Here is a 13,018-nt window from a genome sequence, read left to right on the forward strand (position 1 = left end):
AAAGTTCGAAGTATCAGGATATGATTTCACATCAGAAAGCTAAAGAAGATGGCCCAATTGACAGCAGGAACATGCATCGGACAAGACACCTTCCTTCCTTTTTGTGACCAGACAACCTAATTCATCTATTTGCCTAGTTACCTAACTAGACAGGTCAAGAACACATCAGAAAAATACAAAGGACATACCACCAATTATACTCCACTAGTCATTCACTAATAAAAGAACAGATCAAGAACACATATATTCTTTTTACTTCAAGATCAAGAATAGATCATTAATAGACATCAACCTATAACAGATCATTAATAGATCAAGAATAGATCAAGAACACATATTTTTTTTACTTCAAGATGAAGAACAGATGGAAATATATGCTATACATCAACCTATAACAGATTATTAGTAGATCAAGAACAGATCAAGGACACATATTTTTTTTACTTCAATATCAAGAACAGATGGAAATATATGCTATACATCAACCTATAACAGATCATTAGTAGATCAAGAACAGATCAAGGACACATATTTTTTTACTTCAATGTCAAGAACAGATGTATTAGTAACCCTAACCTTGAGATCTGCAGTAGGAGAGTGGCGAAGGAGGAAGAGATCGATCTGGAGATGGGCGGATGGGCCTTGCTGCTCCTCGTACGCGGCTTCAGTGGTCCACCCTCATCGGCATCGGAAGCGGCTGGCGTGGTCGTTCCCGGCGACTGGTGTGGCGAGGTCAACCCGGCGGCTGGACCAGGAGGGGAGGACCGAAGGGGGTCGAGAGGAGGTGGTGGCGCGACGGCGCTGGACTGGAAGGGAGGCGGCGGGCGGCGGCGCAGCGGCGCGAGACTTGAAGGGAGGCGGCGGCGCAGACGGATCGAGGGGAGCAGCAAGTCGCGGGGGAGGAGTGGAGTCGGGAGCGGTAAGGAAGCCTTTACCGGTGGGGGTGGGGGGTATCGTTCGATAACTGGCCTGGAACTGATTACAGAGGAACATGATTACGGAGGTGTTTCACCAAACACACGTAGGGGTACCCATTTACACTGTAAACAGGTGACGGGCAGAATTTGACGAAACAAACACCTCCTTTGTGATATTCGTATGAAAGACAATGATGTTGGGCTGTTGGCATCAATTTGATGTTCATATATATATGTGATAAAACACTGTAAAATAACTCTATATCATTTATTAATCCTAACGGAATTAGTCCAAGGATACAAACTATTCATCAGACATATGGGAAAATAAACTAAAGTGACAGAAACCAAAAAGGACTTAATGGCTTATTTTCATGAGCTTATTTGCATCGTAGCTTCTCGAAGGCTTATTTTCGCCGCAGCTTATGCACAACCACGGCTCAATAGAACGGGGTTTTAACAATCACTTGTCAGTTAGTGCATCGTTGCCGTGGCCGTGTAACGCCTTGAGCTCATCTACAAGCCGTGCCCAGTCACTGCACGATGACCCTCCTTCCGCCACCGCAGCGCGACCCGCGACGCCGAGCTCCCTCACCCTCACCCTCCTAGCCGCGGCTTCATCCGCACCGCCGTCCATCAGCTTCCCCACCGCGCTGGCCACCTTGTCGGCCGGCACCACCGCCTCCACGTCCGCCTTGCTGCCCACCTCCCGCACCCGCACGCCCACGCGGAGCACGTCCACCAGGAGCGCCTCGTTCAGGAACTGCTCGGCGCGGAGCGGCCACGTCGCGAGGGGCACGCCGGCGCACACGGCGTCCAGCACCGAGTTCCAGCCGCAGTGGCTCACGAAGCCGCCTACCGCTCGGTGCGCCAGGATCTCCGCCTGCGGCGCCCATCGCCCGGCCACCACCATGCCGTGGCCGGACGCGCGCTCGTCGTGCTGCTTCGTGCCCTCCGTCGCCGCCGGGATCACCCAGAGGAACGGCTTGCCGGATGCGCGCAGCCCGGCGCCCAGCTCCTTGAGCTGGTCCGCGCTCAGACCGCACGTGCTGCCGAAGCAGGCGTACACCACCGACCCGGCTGCCTGGCCGTCGAGCCACTGCAGGATGGAGTCGCGCTCTGCGGCGCCGGTGACGGTGACGTCACTGCGGGCGGCGCGCCTGGGGCCGACGAGGAACACCTTCTTGGGAGAGCCATCCGCGCTCCGGTAGTATTCAGCAAAATCAGCCTCCAGCGCTGAGAAGCTGTTGAAGGCGACGGCGTTGCTCCCAGCCTCGGCCGCGCGGAAGATGGGGAGGTGCGCCAGAGCCTCCTCGTTGACATGGGCCCTGCGGAGCTTCACGGGGACCGGGAAGCCGCCAGGGAGAGCGACGGGGTCCTCTATGACGTCGGGGCGGTGGAGATGGACGGCGACCATGGAGGCCGCCGCGAAGGCGCCGATGGTGTGGAACGTGACGTGCGGGACGCCGCACTCGCGGGCGACGCGGGGCGCCCAGTGGAGCACGGCGTCCGACACGACGGCCACGGCGCCTGCGTGGGCGCGTACGGCCTCCGCGAGCGCTGGCGCCAGGGTGGCCTCCGCGGCGAAGAAGAACGCCGGCGCGGAGGCTTCGTCCGGGAGCAGGGAGAAGTCCTCGTGCCCTCCGGGGAAGCTGAACGGCGCGGCGCGGACCGGCACGGAGGGAGGCGCGAGGGCCGCGAAGTGCGGCGTGGTGAGGATGGTGGCGCCGGTGGCGCCATCGCCGCAAGCGGCCGCCGCGGCGGCCGCCAGCGGAGCGAAGTGACTGCGCGCGAGGAAGGGCACGAAAACGAGGTGCAGGGGCGCCGGCATCGTCGATCGCCTTCGGCTGTGAGATAGAATGTAATGAACAAGATCCTTAAAACTGTGTGCACTGATGCTCTTCGTCTTGGGGTAATTTATACTAGTAGATTACATCAGAGATGGAGGAAGAAGAAGACGTAGGATTATTCCACAAGTAAGCAACAACCTGATCCTAATGGCGGAGGAGCCATGCATGGGGGAGAGCCATGACGTGCTCCGGAAGAAGAGAAGTGGGCGGCGGCAGCATGCAGTCTAACAGCCTCGCTGGTTTTGGGAGCTGCGTGTAAAACTCGTGCTCACGACGTACGCGTGCATGGTTTGTTTCACGAATTTGCGTTCACAGGTGCGTCTGAAGTGAACTCTCGATCTCTGAAATCGCCAGCCAGTTTCCTTTTTCTTTTTCTGTTTTCTTATTTCATTTTTATTTTTCAAAAAATGCTCAGAAATTTCCAAAATGTCCGCATCTTTCAACATTTTAAGAATGTTTCTGTTTTCAAATTTGGTTCAGAAATTTGAAAAAATGTTCAGAAATTCAAGAATTGTTCGTTTCTTTTCAGAAAATATTCTGGTACTAAAAGAAAGTTTAGAATTTCAAAATAAATTCAAAAAAATGTATTTTACAAAATTTTCGGTAATTTCAAAAAATGTTCTCATTTCCAAAATTTATTCACAAATTTAAAAAATGATCATGTTTCAAATTTTGGTTTGCAAATTTTAAAAATGTTCACATTTTTGAAAAAATGTTTGTGCTTTTAAAAAAGTTTTAAATTAGAAAAATTGTTTGCGTTGTTAAAATGTTCAAAGTTTCAAACATTATTTGTTCTGAAAATTCACAAATTCTGAGAAATGTTTGAATTTTTTCAAAAAGTGTTCAAATCTGCTACATCGGTTAGTTCTTAATACTTTTCGCTGCTCAATGGTTACCTGCACTTGTTAGCTCTAGTCTCTTGTAGCAGTTGTTCACCCGTTGGAGATCTAGAGTTCGAATCCCTTGGTAAGCACAACCTTCTTTTTGTTAACTTATCCATCGGTGTGCTATAGTATTCAACTTGCGCACTGATGGAGCTCCATTCGCGCGTCGCGGGCATATTTGGCGCTCCCGCTTGATGAAACCGGAACCTTATCTCCTTTTAGACATGGGAGATTTCGATACCGACTACATATAAATTAAAATGAGTGAAGAAACACGCTAAAATGTGTCTACGTACATCTGAATTAAAAAAAGTTAAAATAATCTATAATAGTGAATGGAGGAATGTTGTTGATCTAGAAACTCCCCCAGCATGCACGTGGGCTACAAACCATCGATTCCATGCATGTCCGCATGCTACAACTTCCCCTCATCTACATGCATCGAGGCGTCTTGTTCACATAATAGAGTTGCGCTAATTCCTCAGTCAGCCGTGTTGCTCCTCCTCTGCCACTGGAACCGGATCCTCTAACATCCTTAAAGAATGTCACGTAAGCTATAATAACCGTAACATCCCTCATTCACATTCATATGGTTAAGCCTAAAATGATTATAATTAATTTACAAATTACAAATCTAATGTATACTTTTACAAAAATTACATACAAACAAAATTATGGTGCAATAAAATTATTTTTTGATTTATTTTTGTACATGCTACAGTAAATCCGTACAGTGGTTGCTACAGTAACCCTGACATCCCTTCTTCGCTTTACACGCGCATTTCACTGTAGCTTCGTGACATCCCTTGAGGATGTTAGAGGATCCACTTCCCTGCCCCTGCTATGAAGACTCGCCGGCTACGCTAACAGAGTCCTGGACTAAGGGGTGCTAGCCACGTCGGTTACCAGCCATATGGGCTAGGCCGAGGACCTCCATGAAAAAAAAATCGGTGGGCATCGTTTGTTGGGCCCATAAGAGACAAGAAGGAAGATTTCACAAGACTTGACATACAAGACGAGGACTTCTCTCCACCGAAGTAGCCGATAAGGACTCCTATTATCCTAGGCCTTTGGTGCTCTTATATAGATCGGGACCAGGCTAGTCAATAAAGGATCTCATATTAGAACTCATTCACATACGATCTTGAGGTAAATCAACTTTTACTTGGTACCCTATTCATCAATACAATCAAAGTAGTATGTAGGGTTTTACCTATTCGAGAGGACCTAAACCTGGGTAAACATCGGTGTCCCCTTGTGTCTTGTTACCATCGTGCCAAGGCTACCAGTAAGGGATCCCCTACCCGAGATCCGTCGGATTCGACTCTGTCACACGCCAAAATAGGCAATTGGACATCACCCCCAGACGGAGTGTGTGGCTAGCCAAGGGAACCAGACATGGATCTTCGGCATCAAAACAACAATGGGTTCTCATCAGGAAGTTGTGCCTGGCAAATGAAGGAGAGATCATCGACGATGATACGTTGCAAACCGATGTGGACCACTTCTCTCTCCCGTCTACACACAAACGTGCACATTGCAACAATCTTAGCTTTGTTTGGTGGGAACCATCGATGCTACCATTACATGAGCTCCGATGAGGGCGGAGGTGAAGAAAATATGCCCTAGAGGCAATAATAAAGTTATTATTTATTTCCTTATATCATGATAAATGTTTATTATTTATGCTAGAATTGTATTAATCGGAAACTTAGTACATGTTGAATACATAGACAAAACCTATAGTCCCTAGTATGCCTCTACTTGACTAGCTCGTTAATCAAAGATGGTTATGTTTCCTAACCATAGACATGTGTTGTCATTTGATGAACGGGATCACATCATTAGGAGAATGATGTGATGGACATGACCCATCCGTTAACTTAGCATTATGATCGTGTTAGTTTCATTGCTACTGCTTTCTTCATGACTTATACAAGTTCCTCGGACTATGAGATTATGCAACTCCCAAATACCGGAGGAACACTTTGTGTGCTACCAAATGTCACAACATAACTGGGTGATTATAAAGGTGCTCTACAGGTGCCTCCAATGGTGTTTGTTGAGTTGGCATAGATCGAGATTAGGATTTGTCACTCCGATTGTCGGAGAGGTACCTCTGGGCCCTCTCGGTACTGCACATCAATATAAGCCTTGCAAGCAATGTGACTAATGAGTTAGTTGCGGGATGATGCATTATGGAACGAGTAAAGAGACTTGCCGGTAACGAGATTGAACTAGGTATTGAGATACCGACGATCGAATCTCGAGCGAGTAACATACCGATGACAAAGGGAACAACGTATGTTGTTATGCGGTTTGACCGATAAAGATCTTCGTAGAATATGTAGGAGCCAATATGAGCATCCAGGTTCTGTTGCTGGTTATTGACCGGAAACGTGACTCGATCATGTCTACATAGTTCTCGAACCCGTAGGGTCTGCACACTTATCGTTCGGTGATGATCGGTATTATGAGTTTATGTGTTTTGATGTACCGAAGGTAGTTTGGAGTCCCGGATATGATCATGGACATCACGAGGAGTCTCGAAATGGTTGAGACATAAAGATCGATATTATTGATGACTATGTTCGGACTTTGGAAGGGTTCCGGGCAAGTTCGGACATATACCAGAGTACTGGGGGGTTACCGGAACCCCCCGGGGAGTGTAATGGGCCTGTTGGGCCTTAGTGGAGAAGAATAGGGGCGGCCAAGGCAGGGCCGCGGCCCCCCTTGCCCTCTAGTCCGAATTGGACAAGGAGGGGGCGCGGCGCCCCCCCTTTCCTTTCCCCCTCTCTCCTTCTTCCCCCTTCTTCTACTCCTACTAGGAAAGGAGGAGTTCTACTCCCGGTGGGAGTAGGACTCCCCCCTTGGCGTGCCCTCCTCCTTGGCCGGCCGCCTCTCCCCTAGCTCCTTTATATACGGGGGCAAGGGGGCACCCAAGACACACAATTTGATCATTGATCTTTAGCCGTGTGCGGTGCCCCCCTCCACCATAATCCACCTCGGTCATATCGTAGCGGTGCTTAGGCAAAGTCCTGCGTCGGTAGCTTCATCAACACCATCATCACGCTGTGGTGCTGATGGAACTCTCACTCGAAGCTCTACTGGATGACGTCATCGAGCTGAATGTGTACAGATCGCGGAGGTGCCAGACGTTCGGTACTTGGATCGGTCGATCGTGAAGACATACGACTACATCAACCATGTTGTCATAACGCTTCTGCTTATGGTCTACGGGGGTACGTGGACGACACTCTCCCCTCTCGTTGCTATGCATCACCATGATCTTGCGTGTGCGTAGGATTTTTTTTTTTGAAATTCTACGTTCCCAATCAGTGGCATCCAAGCCAGGTTTATGCGTAGATGTTATACGCACGAGTAGAACACAAGTGAGTTGTGGGCGATACAAGTCATACTGCTTACCAGCATGTCATACTTTTATTTGGCGGTATTGTTGGATGAAGCGGCCCGGACCGGCATTACACGTACGCTTACGCGAGATTGGTTCTACCGACGTGCTTCGCACATAGGTGGCTGGCGGGTGTTAGTTTCTTCAACTTTAGTTGGATCGAGTGTGGCTACGCCTGGTCCTTGTTGAAGGTTAAAACAACACTAACTTGACAAAATATGTTTGTGGTTTTGATGCGTAGGTAAGAATGGTTCTTGCTCAACCCGTAGCGGCCACGTAAAACTTGCAACAACAAAGTAGAGTACGTCTAACTTGTTTTTGCGGGGCATGTTATGATGTGATATGGTCAAGACATGATGCTAAATTTTATTGTATGAGATGATCATGTTTTGTAACAAAGTTATCGGCAACTGGCAGGAGCCATATGGTTGTCGCTTTATTATATGAAATGCAATCGCCATGTAATTGTTTTACTTTATCACTAAGCGGTAGCGATAGTCGTAGAAGCAATAGTTGGCGAGACGACAACGATGCTACGATGGAGATCAAGGTGTCGCGCCGGTGATGATGGTGATCATGATGGTGCTTTGGAGATGGAGATCAAAGGCACAAGATGATGATGGCCATATCATATCACTTATATTGATTGCATGTGATGTTTATCTTTTATGCATCTTATTTTGCTTAGATCAGCAATAGCATTATAAGATGATCTCTCACTAAATTTCAAGGTATAAGTGTTCTCCCTGAATATGCACCGTTGCTACAGTTCTTTGTGCTGAGACACCACGTGATGATCAGGTGTGATAGGCTCTATGTTCACATACAACGGGTGCAAGCTAGTTTTGCACATGTAGAATACTCGGGTTAAACTTGACGAGCCTAGCATATGCAGATATGGCCTCGGAACACTGAGACCGAAAGGTCGAGCATGAACCATATAGTAGATATGATCAACATAGTGATGTTCACCATTGAAAACTACTCCATCTCACGTGATGATCGGACATGGTTTAGTTGATTTGGATTACGTGATCATTTAGATGACTAGAGGGATGTCTATCTAAGTGGGAGTTCTTAAGTAATACTATGATTAAATTAAACTTTAATTTATCACGAACTTAGTCCTGATAGTATTTTGCAAATTATGTGATAGATCAATAGCTCACGTTATATCTTCCCTATGTTTTTATATGTTCCTAGAGAAAACTAAGTTGAAAGATGATAGTAGCAATGATGCGGACTTGGTCCGTGATCTGAGGTTTATCCTCATTGCTACACAGAAGAATTATGTCCTTGATGCACCGCTAGGTGACAGACCTATTGCAGGAGGAGATGCAGACGTTATGAATGTTTGGCTAGCTCAATATGATGACTACTTGATCGTTTAGTGCACCATGCTTTACGACTTAGAACCGGGACTTCAAAAACGTTTTTGAAACATCACGGAGCTTATGAGATGTTCCAAGAGCTGAAATTGGTATTTCAGACTCATGCCTGTGTCAAGAGGTATGAGACCTCTGACAAATACTTCGCCTAAAAGATGGAGGAGAATTGCTCAACTAGTGAGCAAGTGCTTAGATTGTCTGAGTACTACAATCGCTTGAATCAAGTGGGAGTTAATCTTCCAGATAAGATAGTGATCGATAGAGTTCTCTAGTCACCATCACCAAGTTACTGGAACTTCGTGATGAACTATAGTATGCAAGGGATGACGAAAACGATTCCCGAGCTCTTTGTGATGCTGAAATCGACGAAGGTAGAAATTAAGAAAGAACATCATGTGTTGATGATTGATAAGACCACTAGTTTCAAGAAAAAGGGCAAAGGAAAATAAAGGGAACTTCAAATAGAATGGCAAGAAAGTTGTCACACTCCTGTGAAGAAACCCAAAGCTGGACCAAAGCCTGAAACTGAGTGATTCTAATGCAAAGGAAATGATCACTGGAAGCGGAAATGCCCTGAATATTTGGTGGATAAGAAGGATGGCAAAGTGAACAAGGGTATATTTGATATACAAGTTATTGATGTGTACCTTACTAGTGTTTATAGTAGCCCCTGAGTATTTGATACTTGTTCGGTTGCTAAGATTAGTAACTTGAAATAGGAGTTACAGAATAAACAGAGACTAGTTGAGAGTGAAGTGACGATGTGTGTTGGAAGTGATTCCAAGATTGATATGATCATCATCGCACATTCCCTATACTTTCAAGATTAGTGTTGAACCTAAATAAATGTTATTTGGTGTTTGCATTAAGCATAAATATGATTAGATCATGTTTATTGCGATACGTTTATTCATCTAAGACAGAGAATAAATTGTTATTCTATTTACATGAATAAAATCTTCTATGGTCATACAACCAATGTTGATGGTTTATTGAATCTTGATCATAGTGATACACATATTCATAATATTGATGCCAAAAGATGCAAGGTTGATAATGATAGTGCAACATATTCTTGGCACTGCTGTTTGGGTCATATCGGTGTAAAGTGCATGAAGAAACTCCATAAAGATGGACTTTTGGAATCACTTGATTATGAATCACTTGGTACTTGCAAACCATGCCTCATTGGCAAGATGACTAAAACTCCGTTCTCCGGAACAATGGAGCGAGCAATAAATTTGTTGGAAATCATACATACTGATGTATGTGGTCTGATGAATATTGAGGCTCGCGGTGAGTATCGTTATTTTCTCACCTTCACAGATGATGTAAGCAGATATGGGTATATCTACTTAATGAAACATAAGTCTGAAACATTTGAAAAGTTCAAAGAATTTCAGAGTGAAGTAGAAAATCATCAAATAAAGTTTCTACGATCTGATCATGGAGGAGAATATTTGAGTTACGAGTTTGGTCTTCATTTGAAACAATGCGGAATAGTTTCGCAACTCACGCCACCCGGAACACCACAGCGTAATGGTGTGCCCGAACATTGTAACCACACTTTATTAGATATGGTGTGATCTATGATGTCTCTTACTGATTTACCGCTATCATTTTGGGGTTATGCTTTATAGATGGTTGCATTCACGTTAAATAGGGAACCATCTAAATCCGTTGAGACGACGCCTTATGAACTGTGGTTTGGCAAGAAACCAAAGTTGTCGTTTCTTAAAGTTTGGGGCTGCGATGCTTATGTGAAAAAGCTTCAACCTAATAAGCTCGAACCTAAACCGGAGACATGTGTCTTCATAAGATACCCAAAGGAAACTGTTGGGTACACCTTCTATCACAGACCCAAAGGAAAAACATTTGTTGCTAAGAATGGATCCTTTCTAGAGAAGGAGTTTCTCTCGAAAGAAGTGAGTGGGAGGAAAGTAGAACTTGATGAGGTAATTGTACCTGCTCCCTTATTGAAAATTAGTTCATCACAAAAATCTGTTTCTGTGACTCCTACACCAATTAGTGAGGAAGCCAATGATGATGATCATGATACTTCAGATCAAGTTACTACCGAACTTCGTAGGTCAACCAGAGTAAGATCCGCACCAGAGTGGTACGGTAATCCTATTCTGGAGGTCATGTTACTTGACCATGACAAACCTACGAACTATGAGGAAGCAATGATGAGCCCAGATTCCGCGAAATGGCTTGAGGCCATGAAATCTGAGATAGGATCCATGTATGAGAACAAAGTATGGACTTTAGTTGACTTTCTCGATGATCGGCAAGCCATCGAGAATAAATGGATCTTCAAGAAGAAGACTGACGCTGACGGTAATATTACTGTCTACAAAGCTTGACTTGTTGCGAAAGGTTTTCGACAAGTTTAAGGAGTTGACTACGATGAGACTTTCTCACCCATAGCGATGCTTAAGTCCGTCCGAATCATGTTTGCAATTGCTGAATTTTATGATTATGAAATTTGGCAAATGGATGTAAAGACTACATTCCTGAATGGATTTCTGGAAGAAGAGTTATATATGATGCAACCTGAAGGTTTTATCGATCCAAAAGATGCTAACAAAGTGTGCAAGCTCCAACGATCCATCTATGGACTGGTGCAAGCATCTCGGAGTTGGAATAAACATTTGATAGTGTGATCAAAGCATATGATTTCATATAGACTTTTGTAGAAGCATGTATTTACAAGAAAGTGAGTGGGAGCTTTGTATCGTTTCTAATATTATATGTGGATGACATATTGTTGATTGGAAATGATATAGAATTTCTGGATAGCATAAAAGGATACTTTAATAAAAGTTTTTCAATGAAATATCTCGGTGAAGCTGCTACATATTGGGCATCAAGATCTATAGAGATAGATCAAGACGCCTAATAAGATTTTTCAATGAGTACATACATTGACAAGATTTTGAAAGAGTTCAAAATAGATCAGTCAAAGAAGGAGTTCTTGCTTGTATTACAAGGTGTAAAGTTCAGTAAGACTCAAAGCCCGACCACAGCAGAAGATAGAAAGAGAATGAAAGTCATTACCTATGCCTCAGTCATAGGTTCTATAAAGTATGCTATGTTGTGTACTACACCTATTGTGTACCTTGCCATGGTTTTCGCAAGCGGGTACAATAGTGATCTAGGAGTAGATCAATGGACAGCGGTCAAAATAATCCTTAGTGTAGGACTAAGGAAATGTTTCTCGGTGATGGGGGTGATAAAGAGTTCGTCGTAAAAAGTTACGTCGATGCAAGCTTTTACACCAATCCAGATGACTCTAAGTCTCAATCTGGATACATATTGAAAGTAGGAGCAACTAGCTAGAGTAGCTCTATGCAGAGCATTGTAGAAATAGAATATTTACAAAATACATATGGCTCTAAAAGTGACAGACCCGTTGACTAAACTTCTCCCATAAGCAAAACATGATCACGCCTTAGTACTCTTTGGGTGTTAATCACATAGCGATGTGAACTAGATTATAGAATCTAGAAAACCCTTTGGTGTTGGTCACATGAAGATGTGAACTATTGGTGTTAAATCACATAGCGATGTGAACTAGATTATTGAATCTAGTGTAAGTGGGAGACTGAAGGAAATATGCCCTAGAGGCAATAATAAAGTTATTATTTATTTCCTTATATCATGATAAATGTTTATTATTCATGCTAGAATTGTATTAACTGGAAACTTAGTACATGTGTGAATACATAGACAAAACCTATAGTCCCTAGTATGCCTCTACTTGACTAGCTCGTTAATCAAAGATGGTTATGTTTCCTAACCATAGACATGTGTTGTCATTTGATGAACGAGATCACATCATTAGGAGAATGATGTGATGGACATGACCCATCCGTTAGCTTAGCATTATGATCGTGTTAGTTTCATTGCTACTGCTTTCTTCATGACTTATACAAGTTCCTCAAACTATGAGATTATGCAACTCCTGAATACCAGAGGAACACTTTGTGTGCTACCAAACATCACAATGTAACTGGGTGATTATAAAGGTGCTCATAGGTGTCTCCGATGGTGTTTGTTGAGTTGGCATAGATCAAGAATAGGATTTGTCACTCCGATTGTCGGAGAGGTATCTCTGGGCCCTCTCGGTAATGCACATCACTATAAGCCTTGCAAGCAATGTGACTAATGAGTTAGTTGCAGGATGATGCATTATGGAACAAGTAAAGAGACTTGCTGGTAACAAGATTGAACTAGGTATTGAGATACCAACTATCGAATCTCGGGCAAGTAACATACCAATGACAAAGGGAACAACGTATGTTGTTATGCGGTTTGACCGATAAAGATCTTCATAGAATATGTAGGAGCCAATATGAGCATCCAGGTTCCGTTGTTGGTTATTGACCGGAAACGTGTCTCGGTCATATCTACATAGTTCTCGAACCCGTAGGGTCCGCATGCTTAACATTTGGTGACGATCGGTATTATGAGTTTATGTGTTTTGATGTACCGAAGGTAGTTCGGAGTCCTGGATATGATCATGGACATGACGAGGAGTCTCAAAATGGTCGAGACATAAAGA

At 44.4% G+C, this 13,018-nt stretch overlaps 1 protein-coding gene across 1 annotated transcript; it reads right to left on the bottom strand.

Annotated features, from left to right (window-relative positions):
- Window positions 1-1,166: 1,166 nt before the first annotated feature.
- On the bottom strand, window positions 1,167-2,951 carry LOC123094388 (UDP-glycosyltransferase 73C7). Its single transcript, XM_044516404.1, has one exon. The coding sequence runs from the start codon at window positions 2,746-2,748 to the stop codon at window positions 1,381-1,383; it is 1,368 nt and encodes a 455-aa protein (XP_044372339.1). The 5' UTR covers window positions 2,749-2,951; the 3' UTR covers window positions 1,167-1,380.
- Window positions 2,952-13,018: the final 10,067 nt, after the last annotated feature.

The sequence above is a fragment of the Triticum aestivum genome, chromosome 4B (genome assembly GCF_018294505.1).
Source record: "Triticum aestivum cultivar Chinese Spring chromosome 4B, IWGSC CS RefSeq v2.1, whole genome shotgun sequence".
Lineage (NCBI taxonomy): Eukaryota > Viridiplantae > Streptophyta > Magnoliopsida > Poales > Poaceae > Triticum > Triticum aestivum.